Consider the following 22,750-nt stretch of genomic DNA (forward strand, 5'->3'; position numbering starts at 1 on the left):
AAAACATCTTTAACTATTAAATTTAAAGAAAGCTGGTTAGCTAGTTTAGAAAGCAATTCTGGGAAGTGTACTAATTTACAATCTGGCAATAAATTAAGAACTTACAGAAAATTTAAAAATATTTTTATGTTTGAACCATATTTAAAAATGAATTCAAAAAAAGACAGGCAAATAATCACAAGATTTAGAACTAGTTGTCATGATCTTGAAATCGAAAGAGGGAGGTATATTGGAATTAAAGCTGAAGACAGAAAGTGTAAGCTATGTAAGAACGCAGTTGAAGACGAACTACATTTTCTTTTAAAATGTCCTGTTCTAAAAGATACTCGATCTCAACATCTATCTAATTTAAATTCTAAATTCAAATATTTTTCAAAATTATCTGATGAAATGAAATTTGTTTGGATTCTTTCATCTGAAGATTTGTTTGTTACTTCAAACTTATCTAATTTATTGCACTCCCTTTTTGAAGAACGAAAGAAAATTAAAGAAAATATTGTTGTTTGAAAAAAAAAAAAAAAATATAAGAAAAATATATATAGAATCTATATATATATAGGAAATAAAATTGATCAGGAGTTGTCTCCCATAGACCTAGAACTATCCTAAAGATTTATGTAATTTCTCCAGGTCACAGTGGCACCCATAACAACTATGTTTTGTCAATAACTTGGTTTATATCAGGTTAATTAGTGTAAATGTGTATTCATGTGGTTTTTTGTTTAAATGTACTTTAATCATTCTAATCATTTTCTGTGCTTTATTTTGTAATTCATTTGATTGTTTAGCTCAAATTTTGGGCACCATAATTGGTTAATAAAAATTATCTTATCTTATCTTATCCTGCCCCAATGGTATCGTTAGCTTTTCTTTTACATACACAATGCACATATATCTAAAAGAGAGAATCATATAAGGTTATTTACTGCCAAAAAATATTTTACAGTAAAGAAATACATGTATTAAATAAAAATATGAGATGGATAAAAGGTTCTTATTTTTTCTTTCAGCAATACATCTAAACGGCATATATATATATTTATATTTTGTCATTTGCCACAAGTTTATTGTTTTCTGTTCAGTATTAAATTAAGCTGTTGTCTGTTCTATGGTCGGGTTGTTGTCTTTTTGACACATTTCCCATTCCCATTCTCAATTTTAAAGATCCATTTTGTTACATCTTGTGATAAATTCATTTGGCAATCGTCAATGACAGTCAGCAGGGGTTAAGAACATCAGTAATTGTTGTTCGACCTGTTAGTTAAATGCATTTTGTTAAAATATACTTTTTCACTTTTTTTTGTCTTTTGGAAAATGTTGTTTGTGCTGTATTTAGACCCCTCTACAAAGAAATTTGTTTTACATGCACACGTATAAAAATTGCGGTTTTTATCCAACGCAATCATAGGTTAGAACGTTGTTTTCAATTTAGACTTGTTTATATTTTGTATCTATATATATAGAGAGAGATCTAATATTGTTGGGCGTTTGAACCAGTGACGACTCTGTGACAGATTTTATCCATCGGATCACAGCAGTGATGGTGATACATTTGTACAAGGTTGAACATACATTCTGCATGTATATATACATATACATATGTTATCGAGTGTGTTACTATAGTATATTTTTTACTAAACAAATTATCCAATACTATCATATTGGGTAAATTACTTTTATTTAATGTATAAAACGGAGAATGGGATACGATTTTTGTTTTCTTGCTAATGTACGTAACAAAATAGATAAATTAATTGTATACACATTTTTGAATAACAATAAGACATACATGTACATCTATCTCACCATCTACATGCATAAAGGAAATAAGTGAAATTATGAGAAAAAAATCCCTATTCAAAAAGAATGCTTTGTCAGAAGATAAAAGCTCATTTGATTTCTCCATTTACAAGCAAGGTTTCATAAATATAGTGCATAACTGCATTGACATTTGCTTGTTTCAATTATTATCTTTGACTATCTAAGATGACAAACGTCTCCTATACAACCTTAAATCAAAGTTAAAGCGAAATTCCTTGATGGTTTTTGTTTTGCTTGTTAAAATAAATTGAGATTATAAAACATTTCTAGCTTCTTATATTCAAATATAACTTAATTAGCTCAAAATTGTAATAAAAATAAACAACCGATAACGTACATGAAACGTGGACACACACAAAAATTTCTACGATCGGAATTTATAAAAGAAAACAGTTTGAAAAATATCTCTGTACTCGTTTTGCGAAGTGTGTTTCCTGTGATTTCTCGATCCCAAAATTATTTCAGGTCAATTGATAAAAAAAAAAGATAAAAACATTGTTTGCATATCTAATATAACTTGTAAGTCACATAATTATTCAGTATCATATAGATAATCTTATGACGAAGATAAAAGAAATATGAAGTATATTGTTGAAAGATATCAGGGTATTTTACGAAAAATTAAAAAGAAAATACAAATTTCATGTTGATATAATACATGTATAATATGTCAATATAAGAGGTAGCTAGTCATGCTGTTGCTGTTATTTGATATATATAAATATGTCTCTTTGACGCATTTCCCATTTCCATTCTCAATTTTATTTAAAACAAAAAGTTAGATTACATATCGTTATTTTGTTTCTTCATAGATGTTTTCAATCAATTCAATGAAACACAATGACTGTTTACTTTTTAGTATGTCATTAATTGAAAGGCACACAGAGTACAGAGAAGGTCTCGTTCACACTGCCCGTGTGAACAAAAATGTTTTGTGTACACAAGTCTACTCTTTGAAATTAAAACTTATCAATTAAATATTGACGACATTGACATACATTCAAATTCTATTAAATAACATCTTTCTTTTTTCAAACCGGTTTAAGCCTCAGCGTGAATTTGGCGCATATAAGATATGAATACATGAAATTTATTAACCTGGATCGCTTCTGATTACCTATATTATTAGCGCTATCAGTTAAACAGTTTTATCAAATAATGTCCTTCACAGCTCTTCGTATATGATTTTACTTCCCTATGCAATATAAAGTAGTAATTTATAGGAAGTCAAGATGAGCTTTTTCAGATTATCACCTCACAGGAAAAGTAACAAAAAAAGGTACGTAATGCCGAGTTAATTCTACCTTTTTATCGATTATTTTTTTTAATCATTCAACATGTTCAAGTCATACGCGTCCTAAATATAATCAATAGCGCTATGTATTTTCATACATTAATTGTTGTAAAACCAAAAGTAGAATGGATATAATACTTATTTTATGCATTAAACAGTTCAATTACAATTCAATTCGGCCTAGATTCTTCCATGCTTTTAGGCACATACATACATGTTGCATTTATTTGAAACAGATGAATGCCATATACATATATAACTATATGTATGCAATGGTATGCTGATGAATATGCATGTCTGATAGTTACACTGTGTCTATACTGTATACCGAACGTGCTTTTTGGATATATATATGATATATATTTTTTCCTGTTTGTGTAGTATTGTCAATTTTGATGATCCAATACCTATTAAGTTTACTGGTTGGTATATTCTTATAGACTCTCTCTCTCTCTCTCTCTCTCTCTCTCTCTCTCTCTCTCTCTCTATATATATATATATATATAAGTCTGAAAGTTACACCAAACAGGATCAAACAGTGTTAGAGTTAGATTTTTCTCACCCCGTATAACCCCGATACAAATGAAACCGGACGTTGACGCGTTCGAAGCGATAATCAGAACAATATTTAGGATGACAACAATTTGGAATGCCTCTCTAGAACTTATTTAAGTATATATAAATATGTCAATGTGCATGCTAGTTTATTTATTCAATTATACAATTGTTGTTAGTTTTAGATATTGCATAGAACGTTTGATAAAAATGCTAGATGCAAAACGCACAGACATGGTGCAATTTCATACGTTTTATGAGATAAACAATGCTGAATATATTTTCGTGCATACACCTTTGCGTATTAATACCTTAAGCAATAACAAATAACTATACTTTGAATTACTACGTGCCTTCAAATGTTCCCTAGAACTAAGAATAAACGCAATATAATAGTAAATAAGTTTTCTCTTACTGTATTGTTCGTTCCACTAAATGTGTCGCGTTCGTTGTGCTTTTTAAAAAAATCACTGTACAGTTCGTTGACAAAAACCGTCACAAATCACTTACTTGTCAAGGTATTCGAGATGATGTCGGCAACCCTTTTTTCTGTATTTTATTGTAAATGTTTATCCGTTAAATTAGTCAAAATAGTTGAACTTAAATCACCAGTCACCCAAAGCCAAAATTGCAGTGTTTAACCAGCGTACATCTGATAGGAATGTTTCTATTGAAAATTGGGACTTTCAACGTTATTCCAGATGAAATGAACAGTAATAAATAATTTCCAGAGGAAATAAAGTTTCAAAAAGTATAGAACAGTCATTAAAACATTAATGACTTCCTTTTCACAATTTGAGGCTCTTCAAAATGCTGATGTTGGTCCAAATTCGCATAGACGAAAGCAGACATAGGAGCTCCTTGAACTTAGTTTGCCGAATGCCTTTGATGGCTTTATCTATGGGTGTTTTTTTTTTTGTTTTTTTTTTTACATATAAAGCTTTTTAGATGTGGTGTGATGGCCAGTGATACAACTTTCCACCAAAGTTTAAATGAAGTGGGTGAATAAAGCAATTATTATAGTTCAATGTCCAACATTTAACAGTGAGGAAAACCTATACCATATAGTCGGCTATAAAAGAATCCAATATAAAAAAAAATGTGAAAAAATAAAAACGAGAAAACTAACGGTTATTTATTTATAACTTATGGATTATTTATCAAAGAAAAAAAAATATGACAGATCTATATGACCTATGTTATACAGGCCCATGACATGGGAGCCCCCAACCCTCTCCTTAACCTGGGATACTGGTGTAACAGCACAACTTATAAAAAAACATAAAAAACCCTGTACAGTTGCAATTGGCTCAACTCAAAATGTCGGTACAAGGCACAAAAACCATATACATAAAATTTCGACAAAGGAGTAATTGTAGTAACTGATAGTTATTTCAAAGCGAATTAAAACTAAGAGGTAAATCATGTGTATCTAAAGTATTAGTCAGTGATTATGTTCCAGACCGTATGAGTATTTGGACCGTACGCGTACGGTCTGGGCCGTATGCATACTTTTTCAAAATACTTATACGGTGGGACCGTATGCGTACGGTCTGACTTATATTAAAAAGTATACATAAAATATCGACAAAGGACGAATGGGAATATACGATCCAATGTCTCGTGTACTTTACGAACCCTTGAAAAACTTTTTGAGAGGTCCATAAATGGCCTGTTGAAAGGCAACATTTGTGTCCTTGTTCAATATACCTCATTTTATCCAGTGGCAGTCCAAACTTCCCTGACGTAATTCCGCAGGGCCTCCTTCCAGGACCTACATGTAGTATGTGTTGCTACTTTGTGCTTATCTTGAACGTTAAGCAGACAACAATCAGCTATTACGCACGCGTGTTATTAACAAATAAAGGGGTCCAGAAATTGTAAAGTATCAACTGTGAAACGTTTCAATTTTTTATTGATAACTATTAAGACATGATAAAAGAAACTAAGCAAATGTCTAAGGTTAGGTTGATGGTTGCTGATTGATGCTTTGCTCAATTGCATAATTTACCGATTACACCAAAGGTAACTGGGGAATATAAATATGGTCCTTTTGGTCTTCTCAGAAATAAGTTAAAATTTGAATGAAATGCATATGGGTGGGTATAGACTTCTAGGTGCTTAAAGTACCAGAATTACCAATCATGTAGATTTTGGCATCACAGTAGAAAGACTGTAATGTTCGAGGAAACTAAGCATTATCTTCATACCTTAAAAAATAAACAAACAAAAAATACATAATCGAAGAAAGCAATTCAGTTAATATTAAGAAGTATCTCTTCATCCTTATATCTTTACATTCAAGAAACTGTATTACTATTGACGGCTATAAGTTACATGTTCATTGTATACACATATCCTCGAGCCTTAATGTAACTCTATTGTAATATATGACCCCCTTGGACCCGCCTCTGAGATTCAGACCAAAAGCCTATATTCCATTAATTGTTTTTGATTGCCGTCTACATCAAAAAGAAGATGTGGTATTGAAACAACTCTTCGCAAGAGACCAGACGACACAAAAATGAACAACTATAGGTCCCCGTACGGCCTTCAACAATAAACAAAGCCCATACCGCATAGTCAGCTAAAAAATAACACAGAAAACTAACAGCCTAATTTTTGCAAAAAATAGTGAACACAAAAATATATATAACCACTGATTACAAGCTCCTGGCTTTAGACAGGCACATACAGAATATGGCGGGATTAAACATGTTAGCGGGCACCTAACCCACACCTTACCGTACATTGACTGTCGTATGGTAAACATTTTCTAAAATGCTATCAAATTAGATATTCGGACGTGTGTATCTGTATGCTTAGTCATATTTGCATCTGTCGAGTTAATGTATTTCTACCAATTCAACTTTCGTATACATAAAGATTTTTTTTACATGTACAAAATACCTCCAAGAGTGTTTCGACAATACAACGGATATTATGGGTTGCTGTCTGCATGTTATGGTGGTAAATTATTTATTTTTTAAACATGCATATTGGTTATAATCATATCAAAGCATTATTTCATACACGTAAAATTCATTGACAAACGCAATATTGTGTCAACGAAGCGTACAGTATAAAAAGGTGTAATGACAACGAAGCGTACACAACATGAAAATAAAGACACTTTAAAACGTGTATTTTTTTGTTTCTAGACACAACACAAACATACGACCTTTATAAGTTTGTAAATTTTAACTATGAAATTTTCAAAAATGTATGTTATAAAAACTATGAGGTACAAGAAACATTAAGTTTTGAATATTTAAAAATACCAAGCACGTTTTATCATTGATATCGTCGTGCGTTATTTGATGTTTGTATATAAAAATTCCACATATTTGAAAAACCTTTTAGTAACTAATGAGTATTATGGCAAAGAATATATTGGAGCAAAATATCCGAAGAATAGATATTGAATTTTCTTTAAAAGTATTAATTTCTTACTGTCTGAACTCAGTGTTACACGATGTGTTCGATTCGAACGCGTCAACGTCCGGTTTCATCTGTATCGGGGTTATACAGGGTGTTTCTACTGACAATTTTTTGTTCGTCCCTCAGCGGGATTCGAACTCACACATTTGATACACTACAGCACCAATCTCTTAGCCTCATGTCCAGCGCTCTAGACCACTCGACCACATCCGCTATATAAAAAATATAATTTCAATAGTCGTAGTGGTACCTTGTCACGGAAGGCTAATCTAGAGATAGACATGAGACACGTGTTTTTTAAGCGTGTGTAGATGTTATATTATTATTTTTATACACAATGTATTTTTCATTTGTCAGCAATCTAACTCAACAATTTTTATATATCATATGGGATCATGATTCATTTCATTATACAGTCACTAGAAATAAGTATATCATACAAACAAGTCTAAACAAGTGACAAACCATACAATATATATGCCCACTGGATCTCAGAGTGATAGAGATACATGGTTAATACAAATATTTATATAAGTCTGAAAATTACACCAAACAGTGTTAGAGTTAGATTTTTCTACTGACAATTTTTTGTTCGTCCCTCAGCGGGATTCAAAACTCACACCTTTGATACACTACAGCACCAATCACTTAGCCTCATGTCCAGCGCTCTAGACCACTCGACCACATATCTGTTATTCGAAATATTTAACATATTGTTCGTTTTATTGTGTTTTTGGTGATGTTGTACCCTTTTAGACTTGTTATATATTATATTTTGTAGTGTGCTGCATCATGTTTACATGATCCATGACCCCGTAAGATTTATCGTTGACTATTTATTCAGTCATTTAATATATTTATATATATATAAAACGTCTGAATAGTAGTCAACGATTTTCCCCACGAGGTCGCTGGATCGTTACGAGTAACAATACATGTACACACAAAATAACTTATATAAACGCCTAAAAAAAGTGTACACAACAACTCCAAATACAAAAAAAGGTAACTATAAATGTAATTATTTATAAATATTTCGGATAACAGATATCCTTCCTCAGTGAGATTCTGATGTTAAATGAATCATCTTTAAGTCTTCTTAGATTAAACTGTTACAATCTTGAAATTTATACAATAAAAAAGTCAAACCGAACATCAGTTAAGACGCTTGCACCATTCTAAAAATTTATCAAACATGACATAGGTTACATGGCTTATTACAAAAGAGAGTTCAAATACATGCTTTAAATACAAATAATAATGTGCGATATGAACTAGCACAATTCTAAAACTTTATTAAACGGGAACGAAAATTATGATGGTACAAGAATGATTACGCCAATAAAATTACAAAATAGACAGAACTGAACGATCTAAATTTGTAAATATTTTAAATTGATAGAGTAAAGTAGCTAAAGCAGACTCTGAGTATTTAAACATCGCGAACAAACAGCCGTTAAAATGTAATAATAAGTTTTGAATAGGTATAACTAGAAGAACGTGGCTTGGTACTTATACATCCCTTAAGTTGAAAAAAAATAAGCAATTTAAATTGGTATCTTCAACAAATTTATTTAATAGATGAGAAAGGTGTAAAATAGAAACAGAAACTGTAATAATAAGTAATATAACCTAAATGTGAAGCACTACACGGAGTCGAACTACATCTTTTCCTTTATCCCATTTGGTGCCAAAGTTGTTAATTTTCTTATCCAAAATCTTTCCCGAGCGAGTCTATCCTCCTTAGACCAAGCAGAGTTGTGGTAAATGATTTTAATGGTCAGTCGATTGAGATCTGCCTTAGTGTGGCCAGGGGATCTCAAATGTCGACTGAGAGGGAGGTCTAGCTTGCATTGGTAGTCGCTACGATGGCCGTTCATTCTTTTGTGAAACGGCTGTTCCGACTCGCCAACATACTGTTTACCACATTTACACTGTAAGAGATACACAACATTTGAAGTCTTGCAATTAACATTGCAAAATATGGTGTACTCTGTACCAGTGGAGTGACTGTTAAAAGTCCCGGTATCCAGTATGTGTTTGCAAGTCAGACACCGTTTGTTTTCGCAACCCTTGCAAGAGCCCCCAGATGAAGAGCCTGCTTGAGAGGATAAGTCAGCTCTCACCAGCAAGTCTTTAAGGCTTTTGGGCCTACGAAAAGCCAGTAAAGGTGGCTCGGGAAAGATCTTGGATAGTTTAGAATGTTTTTCTATCTCTTTCCAATCCCTCAATCAAATTCACATATGAAATCTCTGACTCTAAGATCACATTTCTTGACACTACAACGCAATTGAGGGATGGAAACATATTTACAGATCTGTATTACAAGCCCACAGACAAACATCAATATCTATCTCCTTTGAGTTGTCATCCTAAACACTGCACCAAGAGCATTCCCTACAGCCAGGCCATATCGTGTATAAAAAGGATTTGCTCCACCAACGATATCGCCAAAAAACGTCTACAAGAACTTCGCGGTCACCTTAAACATCGGGGCTGCAAAAGAAAAAACAGTGATAAAGGTTTTTCTCGTGCTAACAACATCAGCCTAGATGAGCTTTTACAATATAAAGACAAAAAGGTCAACAAGAGGGTGCCTTTTGTGTTGACTTACCATCCAAAATTTGACAACTTATCTCACCTAATCCGCGATAATTGGAAAGAGATAGAAAAACATCCTAAACTATCCAAGATCTTTCCCGAGCCACCTGTACTGGCTTTTCGTAGGCCCAAAAGCCTTAAAGACTTGCTGGTGAGAGCTGACTTATCCTCTCAAGCAGGCTCTTCATCTGGGGGCTCTTGCAAGGGTTGCGAAAACAAACGATGTCTGACTTGCAAACACATACTGGATACCCAGACTTTTAACAGTCACTCCACTGGTACAGTACACCATATTTTGCAATAGTACACCATATTTTGCAATGTTAATTGCAAGACTTCAAATGTTGTGTATCTCTTACAGTGTAAATGTGGTAAACAGTATGTTGGCGAGTCGGAACAGCCGTTTCACAAACGAATGAACGGCCATCGTAGCGACTACCAATGCAAGCCAGTCTGAGACCTCCCTCAGTCGACATTTGAGATCACCTGGCCACACTAAGGCAGATCTCAATCGACTGACCATTAAAATCATTGACCACAACTCTGCTTGGTCTAAGGAGGATAGACTCGCTCGGGAAAGATTTTGGATAAGAAAATTAACAACTTTGGCACCAAATTGGATAAAGGAAAAGATGTAGTTCGACTCCGTGTAGTGCTTCACATTTAGGTTATATTACTTATTATTACAGTTTCTGTTTCTATTTTTAACCTTTCTCATCTATTAAATAAATTTGTTGAAGATACCAATTTAAATTGCTTAATTTTTTCAACTTGAGGGATGTATAAGTACCAAGCCACGTTCTTCTAGTTATACCTATTCAAAACTTATTATTACATTTTAACGGCTGTTTGTTCGCGATGTTTAAATACTCAGGGTCTGTTTTAGCTACTTTACTCTGTCAATTTAAAATATTTACAAATTTAGATCGTTCAGTTTGGTAATTTTATTGGCGTAATCATTCTTGTACCATCATAATTTTCGTTCCCGTTTAATAAAGTTTTAGAATTGTGCTAGTTCATATCGCACATTATTATTTGTATTTAAAGCATGTATTTGAACTCTCTGTTGTAATAAGCCATATAACCTATGTCATGTTTGATAAATTTGTAGAATGGTGCAAGCGTCTTAACTGATGTTCGGTTTGACTTTTTTATTGTATAAATTTCAAGATTGTAACAGTTTAATCTAAGAAGACTTAAAGATGATTCATTTAACATCAGAATCTCACTGAGGAAGGATATCTGTTATCCGAAATATTTATAAATAATTACATTTATAGTTACCTTTTTTGTATTTGGAGTTGTTGTGTACACTTTTTTAGGCGTTTATATATATATATATAGACGAGTTGTATATACATTATGTACACAGCCATATATCGCCATCATTGATGGCGATCCGATGGATACATCTGTTGTAGGGTTGTCACTGACTCAGACGTACTTATGAATATAATTATTGTCTGTGACTGTATCTTACATTAATTTGTAGGATCCTTTACTATTGATAATTTAGCTGATCTGTAACAATAACATCTTCATGCCTTATATATCATGTACTGTAGTACGCCGCTAGATTAAAACTGACGTGGAAAGGTAACACATGGCCAGCGAAAGCTCTTTTTTGAGATCCCAGGTGGTCGTGTGGTCTAGCGGGACGGCTGCAGTGCAGGCGATTTGGTGTCACGATATCACAGTAGCATGGGTTCGAATCCCGGCGAGGGAAGAACCAAAAATTTGCGAAAGCAAATTTAAAGATCTAACATTGTTGGGTTGATGTTTAGACGAGTTGTATATATAGGCGATTTGGTGTCACGATATCTCAGTAGCATGTGTTCGAATCCCGGCGAGGGAAGAACAAAAAATTTGCGAAAGCAAATTTACAGATCTAACATTGTTGGGTTGATGTTTAGACGAGTTGTATATATAATATATATATATATCTTTATTACCAAAGTCTATATAAACTATAGGTATACAATTATATCAACATCAATAATACATATAATACATACATAAACACAGACTATGTGACAGCAGAAGGTGTTGTAGTAATAAACAAACATTATTTTAACATTTCAGATCTAAGCTTAAAAGATCTAAATATAAATTTAGTTTAATTTACCTAAATTACACAATTCTTTTACATTCTTAGTACTCATCAGTTTATTATAATAAATTTGTACATCGACGGTTTTTTCCACTAAAATGGCTTAATATAAATTGTTCTAAAACCTTGAAAACGTGGACAATTGAGGATGAAATGAAACTCGTCCTCTATATCATTTTTACAAAAAGTACATGTTCTGTTATTTCTTGTTATACCATAAAATCTTCCATTTTCTATAGCTAAGTTGTGGCTACTTAATCTTATTTTTGTTATACATTTTTTGTAAACATTTGGAATTGGTTTGCATAAATAAAATTGCAGACAAAAATTATCTAACATATATTTATAATTATAACATTTTGGAGACATATGCAACTGAGCATCAAGTTCTTCTTTTAGACAACCGTACAAACGTTGCTTTTAAGACAGCAAAATATACATCAGGCAAGTCACAAATAAGGTTTTGGCTATACCATACATCACCTAAACCAATAAGAAAAAGTTCATTCTTGATAAAATACAGCCAGTTACACTTATTATTCGGACATCTCTCTAATCACCATATACTAGTAAGTAGTTATAACAATTTTTCAATATACAGTTTGAAGTATTTAGCAATTTAAACCAATATTTGAAAATCTTACATTTCCTTACGAAAATAAGAGGAAATCTACCTAGTTCTTGATATATCATAACATTGTTAGTAGACAACTTAACACCAAGTATATTTTTACAATAGTTCATGTGGACTCTATTGCCGGGGCAGTTTATGTGCACCCCATATTTCGCTTGCATAACTCAATAAAGAATTTATATAAGTATCAAACAGTGATAACAAAGTGACATAGTTTAAAAACATACTTTTCACATTTCTTCTTAAAGCAAACATTGCTTTTCTACCTTGTTCTGACAATTTCTGTTGTAACATATTATATTTGCCATCAAAATTTAAAAGTACACCAAGGTAAGTGAAATTATCAACAACTTCAATTTCCTTATTATCATAATACCATTTCTCATCAACATGAACTCTTCCACCTTTCCTAAATACTACAATTTTAGTTTTATCAATATTAACACTCAATGACCATTTTGATGTATATTCATATATCAAGCATAATTTGTAACCTCAAAACAGATTCTGAGAAAATAACCATATCATCAGCATACATAAGTAAAAATAAATTCAATTCTTTCATCTCATATGGTATGGCATTACTATTAATGAAAGCCATTTCACAATCGTTAACATATAATGAAAAAAGTATAGGAGATAACACCTCTCCCTGCATCAAGCCCAATTCATTGGTAAAGTATTCAGAATTGTGACCATCAACACATACACAAGTAGACACATTAGTATACATAGATTTAATTACAGTTAAAAGTTTACCTTGAATACCAATTTGTGATAATTTATACCATAGCATTAGCCTTTGAACAGTATCGAATGCTTTTGTGTAATCAACAAAACAACAATAAAGACGTTTGTTTGCTGATAGGGACTTAAACATTACAGAAATTAGGGCAAAATTGCATCTACAGTCTATAGATAGTACTGGTATCAGGCAAAATCACCCGACACCTGTGATTCAAAAATCGTTTTGAAGTTCTTCAGACACAAAAGAAGACATGCATATATATATAGCAACTTTAGGTCTTCGTATACGGCCTTCAACAATAATCAAAACCGAAACTGCATAATAAACTATGAAAGACCCCGACATGACGAATGTGAATCATTTCAAACGAGAAAATCTATATATAGCTACTGTCTTATTTTTGTACAAACAATAAAAAAAATAAAATGAAATACAACAAAAAACGACAACTACTGAATTAATGACAACTAAGCTTTCCTGACTTTGACCAGACACACACATTATGTGGTGGTTTTAATTGTGATGGTGTTTGACATGTCATGTACAAATTGCAGTCATTTACATGCATGGCGAATGTGGCGGGGATAAAGATGTTATATATACGTACTAGTCCACTGATGTACCTTCGGATGACCCTCTTCTTATATACTTTTTATCATGTCTTTGTTCCGCGAGGAACGCTAGTTTTGCCAGAATTTGTTCTATCGATGATCTTAATAAAACACGCGATACTGAAATCTCCAAATCTTATTAAAAACACCATAGTGAATCAAATGGTCGTTTTCACAATTTAATCATTCGACCCCCATACATGCCATAACAGAACATTATTACAGGGAAGACAAAATTGGAAAATTAAAAAAAAACCTACATTTATTAATACGCTCCAAAAATCGAAAGCATTAATATTAAAAAAGGGGGTGTTCCAACCCCGGACGTCCCTTTGATATGCAACTAACAAAGCCCTATGTTCATACTCTCTAAGCTATATCCCGTGCCAGGGTTTACATTCACTGCGCCAGCTCCTGATCGGACAGTAACAACTGCTAAAATGAGGTAATGTTAAGTCTTAGATGCATGATTTTTTATTAGTTGTTAGTGGCTTTGAACTAGCTGTCAGATAACTGCGAGTACTCTCAGATCTGTTAATTGCGTGTTTTTGTGTCGGGATGTATACATGTAAGTACCTGGCCACGTCTACTTGTATTTTTGTCCATCTGATGAGTTAAGCTTTTTTCAACTGATTTTTATAGTTCGTTCTTATGTTGTACTGTTATACCACTGTCCCAGGTTAGGGGAGGGTCGGGATCCCGCTAACATGTTAAACCCCGCCACATTATTTATGTATGTGCCTGTCCCAAGTCAGGAGCCTGTAATTCAGTGGTTGTCGTTTGTTTATTCGTTACATATTTGTTTTTCGTTAATTTTTTTACATAAATAAGGCCGTTAGTTTTCTCGTTTGAATTGTTTTACATTGTCTTATCGGGGCCTATTATAGCTGACTATGCGGTATGGGCTTTGCTCATTGTTGAAGGCCGTACGGTGACATATAGTTGTTAATGTCTGTGTCATTTTGGTCTTTTGTGGATAGTTGTCTCATTGGCAATCATACCACATCTTCTTTTTTATAACCCCATTCTTTCCTCTCATATTAAGCTACAAACTGCTTGGGCAGGAAATCTTTCCAGGCCATAAGTTCCACGGAATGAGCGACTTGAATGTCAAAGATGCTTAAGTTAAACCTACACATGAGCGTATTCGACAAAGGTTAATCCAAAATGTTCGCGTTGATAGAAAATCTCTATATGATATAGCAGTGATCGCCGTGGAAAAGAAATTTGAAATTGATAGTTAATAGCAAATACACTGTATTTATAATATACGTATGTTCATAATATACAGAAACGCAAAAATAATGGAATTTAACAGAAAACAAAAAAAATTACGGACTTTTGAAAAGTAATACCACGTGTGACTGTTCACTGCATATTTTGAATGAGATTGATGAGCAAACAGGTCAACTTCCCTATTCTTGATTAAAAGATGCCATAACCACTTTTCTCGATGTTCTTGATTTGAACCACCATCTTTGCGATGTTACGTCTATTATTTCGGCTCCCTCCAGCACATTTTTCACCGATGCGAATGTTTTGCTCAGCTAGGTTAAAATATATATGAATTCAGTTTGTACTATATTAATCTAATACAGTTATACCATATTCTGTGATGAAATGTAATTTTTCACACATGAAAGGTCTAAGGGAAACTGTTTTATTCTAGTTCTAATCTGACATATTTTTTACTTTGGTCATAGAAAATATGAGGTTGTATCCCCACAAGGTCTAGATGTATCTCCACACGATATAGAAGAAGAACACAAAGAACTGAAATATGATGATGTCAAGAACTCAATCACTGGTTTAGAGAATGATTTAAACAAATTGCGAAAGAAGCTGAAATTAACACTAAAAGCGAGAGATCGGGATAATAGTTTTGTAGCTGCTAAGCAACATGTTTTAGATACTGTACACGGTCATATTTATTCTTTGAACGAGGTATGTATATAGATGCAGTCACTGTTGGCGTTTCAACACTATATTGCATTTTTTCCGTCAGTTTTAATTGCAAAAAGTGATATTCGTCTGACAAAGCAACATAACTTATTGTCATGTTTGTTACTGGTCATTATCGGAAAAAACAAATGTTATTTTGCAAAAAAAAAAAAAAAAAAATCAAGTAACACAGCCTGCATGCATTAATAGATATGAAAAAATAACCCTGAATTTGGTTAAAAATGGTCTAGCTGTTAAGATAAGGGCATTTAGTTTTATATCCTTTGACTTAAACTAGGTTTTCAACTGAGGAAACATCATGGCGAGTATAAACAGAAGGCGAAAACAAGTTATAATATACAGCAACACAAAGTAGGTAACCTGTGAAAATATTTTATATCCGGAGCTCGAGTCAATCGGTTTATTGAATAGTTGCAATTGTTGTTTGTTGTTGTATATCGTTATTAATTTTGTTCATTCAGGTACACGGTCAAGTAAAAGCAACTAAAGGAAATAAAATCTAACATTTAATCGGAAATTTTTTTGTTAAAACATGAACTTTTTTTTTATCACTATTTTCGAGTACAGCAAATTTTAATCTTATAACAGTTAGCTTTCACCAAAATTGCTATGGTAGGTACAATTAGCTTGGTTTTACTTCTCTAAGTTGCTCTTACTTTACCAACTAATACATGTAGAATGTCTTTACATTGAATTGTGTTGGTTACCTATTGAAAAATTAAATTCTTCAGAGTGAAGACTTGTATATACATGTATATATATGGATAGAGTCTACTACCGGCTACTGACATGGGGCAGGCACATACATATACGACACAGTTAAACATGTTTTCTGGCGTTCCGTACCCAATTCAAAGCCATCAACAATTAATGGAAACAATTATATATCAAAGACTCCTAGTTTAGCAATAAATACATTAATCCATGATAGGTTAGTTAGTTCTTGTTTACTTACTATCCAATGGTAAATAATTCGTGCATTTACAGGACAAGTAAAATTAACAATGATTAGGTAGTCATGAAAAGTGTGTCGACCGGGATGAAAGGTAGGGAAATTCAGACAAAAAGATATGTTGGTAAAAAGTAAAATCACAAAAATACTGAACTTAGAGGAAAATCTAATCGGAAAGTCCATCGATCGGTAAGGGACAGAAAAAACGGCCTCTTAACATACCATCTATGTCCCTATAGAAAGTTATCGAAAACTTCCTCTGCATTTAGTGTGGCAATTGTCCTACTCATATATCTTTTGTACATCCTGCACAGCCAAACGGACGCCACTCTTTAAAAATGATTTTTTTTGTCGAATCAGAGATCTTTAGGTGACGACATTTCCCAATGAAGCATTAAAATTGAATAAAAAGAGCGGTTCTAAAAACGTCAATGAGACAGCAGCCAAAATACACAAGAAAACAAAAGGTTACATGCCGTTTTCCTTAGAACAACAGCTAAGCAATTTTGATTTGAAACGGCCATTTTGATCTGAACAGCTCTTCAAAGACTGAACCACACACCATTAAGTCATTTTGAGTTTTTCAGTAAATTTTCAGTATTATCCACTACATTGGTTTCATTATTGTTCTGATAATTCGCGTGCAGTCAATTAAGACCCGTTCAGACAATGTTCTGACGGTTCAGTGGTACACCTCAATATCAAAACAGCACTGCATGGATTGCGGCGAACAAGTCTAAAATTTGACTACCGGAAGACGACAGAAAATGAATGAACAATTTATTGTATAGGTGAAGTTTAGATGAAAATGACCGTTTGGATTAGAATTAAGTTGCTAGTGGAATATTACAAAAAAAAAGATATATTATTACTAACATATTAGTGTTTAAAGTTATAATTATGCTCGTCGTATTCGCATGATTAACATGACCTGTTTTGACTATTAAAGGGGCACTAGCTGTCAACGTCATGCTCACCGATTTGACTCAAATTCTCATATTTACAATGTAAAACATTTATCCAAATTCTTAAAAGCCTTAACTAAACAATTTACAAGAGCATGAGCTCAATAACTCGTGTGTATTTTAGTCTAGACGCCATCTAATTGAATATCGAGTTGGCCTCGTAAAACCTCCGATGACCATATAAGGTATATAAACATAAACATAGATATAAATAGATTAAGCGAAATCGTGCAATTGGATTTTTCTAGGTCAATCTAATTTCATATTATAGCTAAAAAAAAATATATTTTAATCATCGTTTTTACCTGTATAAGAATGATTTTTAGTAGATCGAATTAGTCAATCAAATGATTTACCTTTGTTTTACTTTCAATGTTGACATTTTTTTCCTTTTAAAGACTGATCACGCACGATTCCTGACGTTATCAATCTTAGGGGTTAAATTGAAGTTCACATGAATACGGATTCAATGAGGTCGAATTACTCACTTGCAAGTAAATAATTAATCTTCAATGTTTCTTAGCGTTTTTTGTCGAAATTGAACCATACTTGCTGCTAAAAGCGAATTATTTTTTTATACGACCGCAAAATTTTTTAATTTTTCGTATTGCTATCACGTTGGCGTCGTCGTCGTCGTCGTCGTCGTCGTCGTCGTCCGAATACTTTTAGTTTTCGCACTCTAACTTTAGTAAAAGTGAATAGAAATCTATGAAATTTTAACACAAGGTTTATAACCACAAAAGGAAGGTTGGGATTGATTTTGGGAGTTTTGGTCCCAAAATTTTAGGAATTAGGGGCCAAAAAGGGCCCAAATAAGCATTTTCTTGGTTTTCGCACTATAACTTTAGTTTAAGTAAATAGAAATCTATGAAATTTTGACACAAGGTTTATGACCATAAAAGAAAGGTTGGGATTGATTTTGGGAGTTTTAGTTCAAACAGTTTAGGAATTAGGGGCCAAAAAAGGGCCCAAATAAGCATTATTCTTGGTTTTCGCACAATAACTTTAGTATAAGTGAATAGAAATCAATGAAATTTAAACACAAGGTTTATGACCACAAAAGGAAGGTTGGGATTGATTTTGGGAGTTAAGGTCTGAACAGTTTAGGAATTAGGGGCCAAAAAGGGGCCCAAGTAAGCATTATTCTTGGTTTTCGCACCATAACTTTAGTATAAGTAAATAGAAATCTTTGAAATTTAAACACAAGGTTTATGACCATAAAAAGAAGGTTGGGTTTGATTTTGGGAGTTTTGGTCCCAACAGGTTTTTAGGAATAAAGGGCCCAAAGGGTCCAAAATTGAACTTTGTTTGATTTCATCTAAAATTGAGTAATTGGGGTTCTTTGATATGCCGGATCTAACTGTGTATGTAGATTCTTAATTTTTGGTCCCGTTTTCCAATTGGTCTACATTAAGGTCCAAAGGGTCCAAAATTAAACTTAGTTTGATTTTAACAAAAATTGAATCCTTGGGGTTCTTTGATATGCTGAATCTAAAAATGTACTTAGATTTTTGATTATTGGCCCAGTTTTCAAGTTGGTCCAAATCGGGGTCCAAAATTAAACTTTGTTTGATTTCATCAAAAATTGAATAATTGGGGTTCTTTGATATGCCAAATCTAACTGAATTCTTTGGCTTTTTTGATATGCTGAATTTAATCATGTACTTAGATTTTTGATTATGGGCCCAGTTTTCAAGTTGGTTCAAATCAGGATCCGAAATTATTATATTAAGTATTGTGCAATAGCAAGAAATTTTCAATTGCACAGTATTCAGCAATAGCAAGAAATCTTCAATTGCACAGTATTGTGCAATAGCAAGAAATTTTCAATTGCACAGTATTACGCAATAGCAAGAAATCTTCAATTGCACAGTATTGTGCAATAGCAAATATCTTCAATTGCACAGTATTGCGCAATAGCAAGAAATATCTAATTGCACAATATTGTGCAATAGCAAGAAATTTTCGATTGATTGGAGTTATCTTTCTTTGTCCAGAATAATAGTTGAATCAACTTAAATCATTGTTTTATACAATACACAATGTATATTCACTTTTACTACCAACTGATAAATTAAAACAATCTTTACTATTCAGTGATAACAAAGGGAAAGGGGGATGTGAGAAAAAAATGGGGGGGGGGGGGGGTTAAACTTTTCTCATTTCAGATTTCATAAATAAAAAAAAAAATTCTTCAAACATTTTTTTTGAGAGGATTGATATTCAACAGCATAGTGAATTGCTCAAAGGAACAAAAAGTATTTTAAGTTCATTAGACCACATTCATTCTGTGTCAGAAACCTATGCTGTGTCAACTATTTAATCACAATCCAAATTTAGAGCTGAATCCAGCTTGAATGTTGTGTCCATACTTGCCCCAACCGTTCAGGGTTCAACCTCTGCGGTCGTATAAAGCTGCGCCCTGGTTACTATTTCTCTTTCATTAATGATTGAACAATTTTATATTTTTTTATATATCTCGTAGCTTATGCCCCTTTAATGCATTTTTAATTATGTAGAATACACTGTAATTTCAAAGAAAAAATGGAAATAAATGCTTATATCGAGTTGTAGCATCAATGATTTCTTTTCCTGAAAGTTTGTTCTTCAAGTGAGTTAAATTCGATTATTTTTAGCGTTTAGGGCGTTTTTTATTGCACTCTACAATTCCGCCGTTGACTGCATCTCGTTGAATTAGCAAAGAATCGAAGGAGCTTTCACCAGTTCTCTAACTTCAATCTCAGAAGTGGTAATTGCATATACTGCTCCTTCGAGATGTTTATAATGAGAAAAGGAAACAAAATATAACAGAAATGACAATACATTTTCTGACAGATATTTTGGTTGAATTCCTGTTTTTATCTTGTCAAAATTGATAATATTTTAAAACAGATCATATATGTCACTGGATGTTTAGTTATTTTGTGTATTTTATTAGGGTCTATATCCGTGAAATAATCATGCTCCAATTATTTGTTTCTGGACTTTACTCACGGTATTGGAAAATGTGTCCTTCTTATCACAACGCGAAAACTCATTTGAAACTAAACGTCCTGTTTGATTTGAAGGCCGATAAACATCAGATAAAAATTTGCATTTAACATCTTCCCCACCACACCACCCCCTGTCAATAACTTTTGGGATAAAAAAGCTATTCAATAACACATAAATGGCTATCGAGTCTGAATCCATTTAAATATTCCTATGAAATACAAATCCAATTGTCACCTTGTAACTGCATGTGTTATTTTCTGAAAAATCACGCAACTGTTTGATTTACATATTGAAAAGTACAGTAAAGTTGTATTGATCAGCGTGTAACCTTTGACATGCGCCATAGCCAATTTATGTTACAAATCATATATGGCCACGCCTTATTCATTAACATATTTAATCCATTCAAAGATGCGCTTTTCGGGAATTAAATACGTTAATTCGAAAAAGGCGTGTTAAATATATTCGTCCTTCTTTAAATCGACCTGTCTTATATATTTATACAGGTGTATATATAACACGAAGTGATATACGTTCCCTAGTCGAGCGAACGGTTATGTCGAATTACTGTCTAACTCACACCTCAATTTCGGGTCCTCAGTGCGATCCGCGGTTAAGTCATGTCGATTTCTTTCAAAAAGTAATTCAATGATTGCAGGAAAAAAGTCAATAACTGTTAATTGTCTTTAAATATCAGCTGTATTTTTACTCGGGTTATAGCTCGCTGAACATTCAATGTCTATATATAACATGTTTTGTTTTGGAAATAAGAACTCCCACACTATCCAAAAGCCATAATTGTTTTTACATCAATTTCATTTGATGATAATTTTTCAGTGCACATTTGGTGGTCGAATACGATTTTATAATGTTTTATGATTTGTTTTAGGGCTTTGGTATTAGATTTCCAGAACTAATTAGACTAGAAAATGAAATAAGGCAAAAGGAAGAGGAATTTAGAATTGTAAAAAAAGAGAAGATTGAGCTAGAAAGGAAAGTTAGAGAATTCAATTCTGCAAAAATAGAATATGCCAATTCACTGCAGGAAAAAGAAAACGAATTACAAGTTTGCCGCGAGAAAACAAAAGAAAGGTAAGGTTATTGTTTTAAAGCTTACAATCCTGGAATAAAATCCTCAAAATGTTTTCTGTCAATAAGTAATTAGATATTTTAAAAGTGGTGAATATTGTTTTTATTGCTTTACATTACATGTTTGATAATAGTGTTGAATATGCATAACATGCCATCTGTTTCCTAAAATTCCTTATTATCTATTACACATATAAAATGATACAACAAGATGAGACATACATTGTACATGAAAACATTTCAAACTGATAATGTCAAATTGAGTATTACACAGCAAGGTATACAGGCGTGATATACTAACTAATTCGATAGAAATTGTTTTATCTGATGGTTTAAGGATTTTGAAAACATACTGGACTCTCATTCTTATGTTGCAACCGAAATTGATTTCAGGCAGCCTGCAAAAATCGTATCATGTGTTTCGTGTGTAAACCTTAGACGAAAAAGGAAATAAGTATAAATAATGCGTCTTGATGAAATGCACTTAAAATGGATTGAGTTGATAGTCTAGTTAACAAAAAAATGTAAGCTAAGTTTATCGTCCCCTTTGGTTTAAAAAAATGTGTTTTTCTTTTTTTTTCTTCTTCATCTCGTAATTTTACCGTTAATTTTATTGTACATTTCCTATTGAATGAAAAACATAAACTATTTAAGGCAAATATAATTGCACTTGTTTGTTATAAAATTGACTATGATGTATCTTTACAAGTACATTATATTTTCTGCTCTTTAGAGAAAAAGAGTTACAGAAACAACTAAATGAACAAGATGCAGGGTAAGTGAAACGAGAATCATTAGTCAATGTGTTTTCATCCCTGATTTAATTATTTTTGAATGCACTGAACAGTGAAATATGAAAAGAAAATTTCAAGTATTGCCTTACTTATAAGGGTAAAAAGAAGAGCTGTACAAGAAAACCGAGTTTTTTTCTGATAGAATAATCATTTTCACCTTTTGCGAGTATTTCTTATAT

General features: G+C 32.6%; 1 protein-coding gene across 2 annotated transcripts in view; it reads left to right on the forward strand.

The window, feature by feature from the left end:
* Nucleotides 1-2,983: 2,983 nt before the first annotated feature.
* LOC143085550 (uncharacterized) overlaps nt 2,984-22,750 on the forward strand; it is a 42,175-nt gene continuing 22,408 nt past the window's right edge. For both annotated transcript variants that reach the window (XM_076261976.1, XM_076261977.1), the window contains exons 1-4: nt 2,984-3,100; nt 15,519-15,759; nt 21,578-21,780; nt 22,511-22,552. In XM_076261976.1, coding sequence (XP_076118091.1) covers nt 3,054-3,100; nt 15,519-15,759; nt 21,578-21,780; nt 22,511-22,552 — 533 coding nt within the window. In that variant the 5' untranslated portion in view covers nt 2,984-3,053. The remainder of the gene's footprint in view (nt 3,101-15,518; nt 15,760-21,577; nt 21,781-22,510; nt 22,553-22,750) is intronic.

This window comes from Mytilus galloprovincialis, chromosome 8 (genome assembly GCF_965363235.1).
Source record: "Mytilus galloprovincialis chromosome 8, xbMytGall1.hap1.1, whole genome shotgun sequence".
Lineage (NCBI taxonomy): Eukaryota > Metazoa > Mollusca > Bivalvia > Mytilida > Mytilidae > Mytilus > Mytilus galloprovincialis.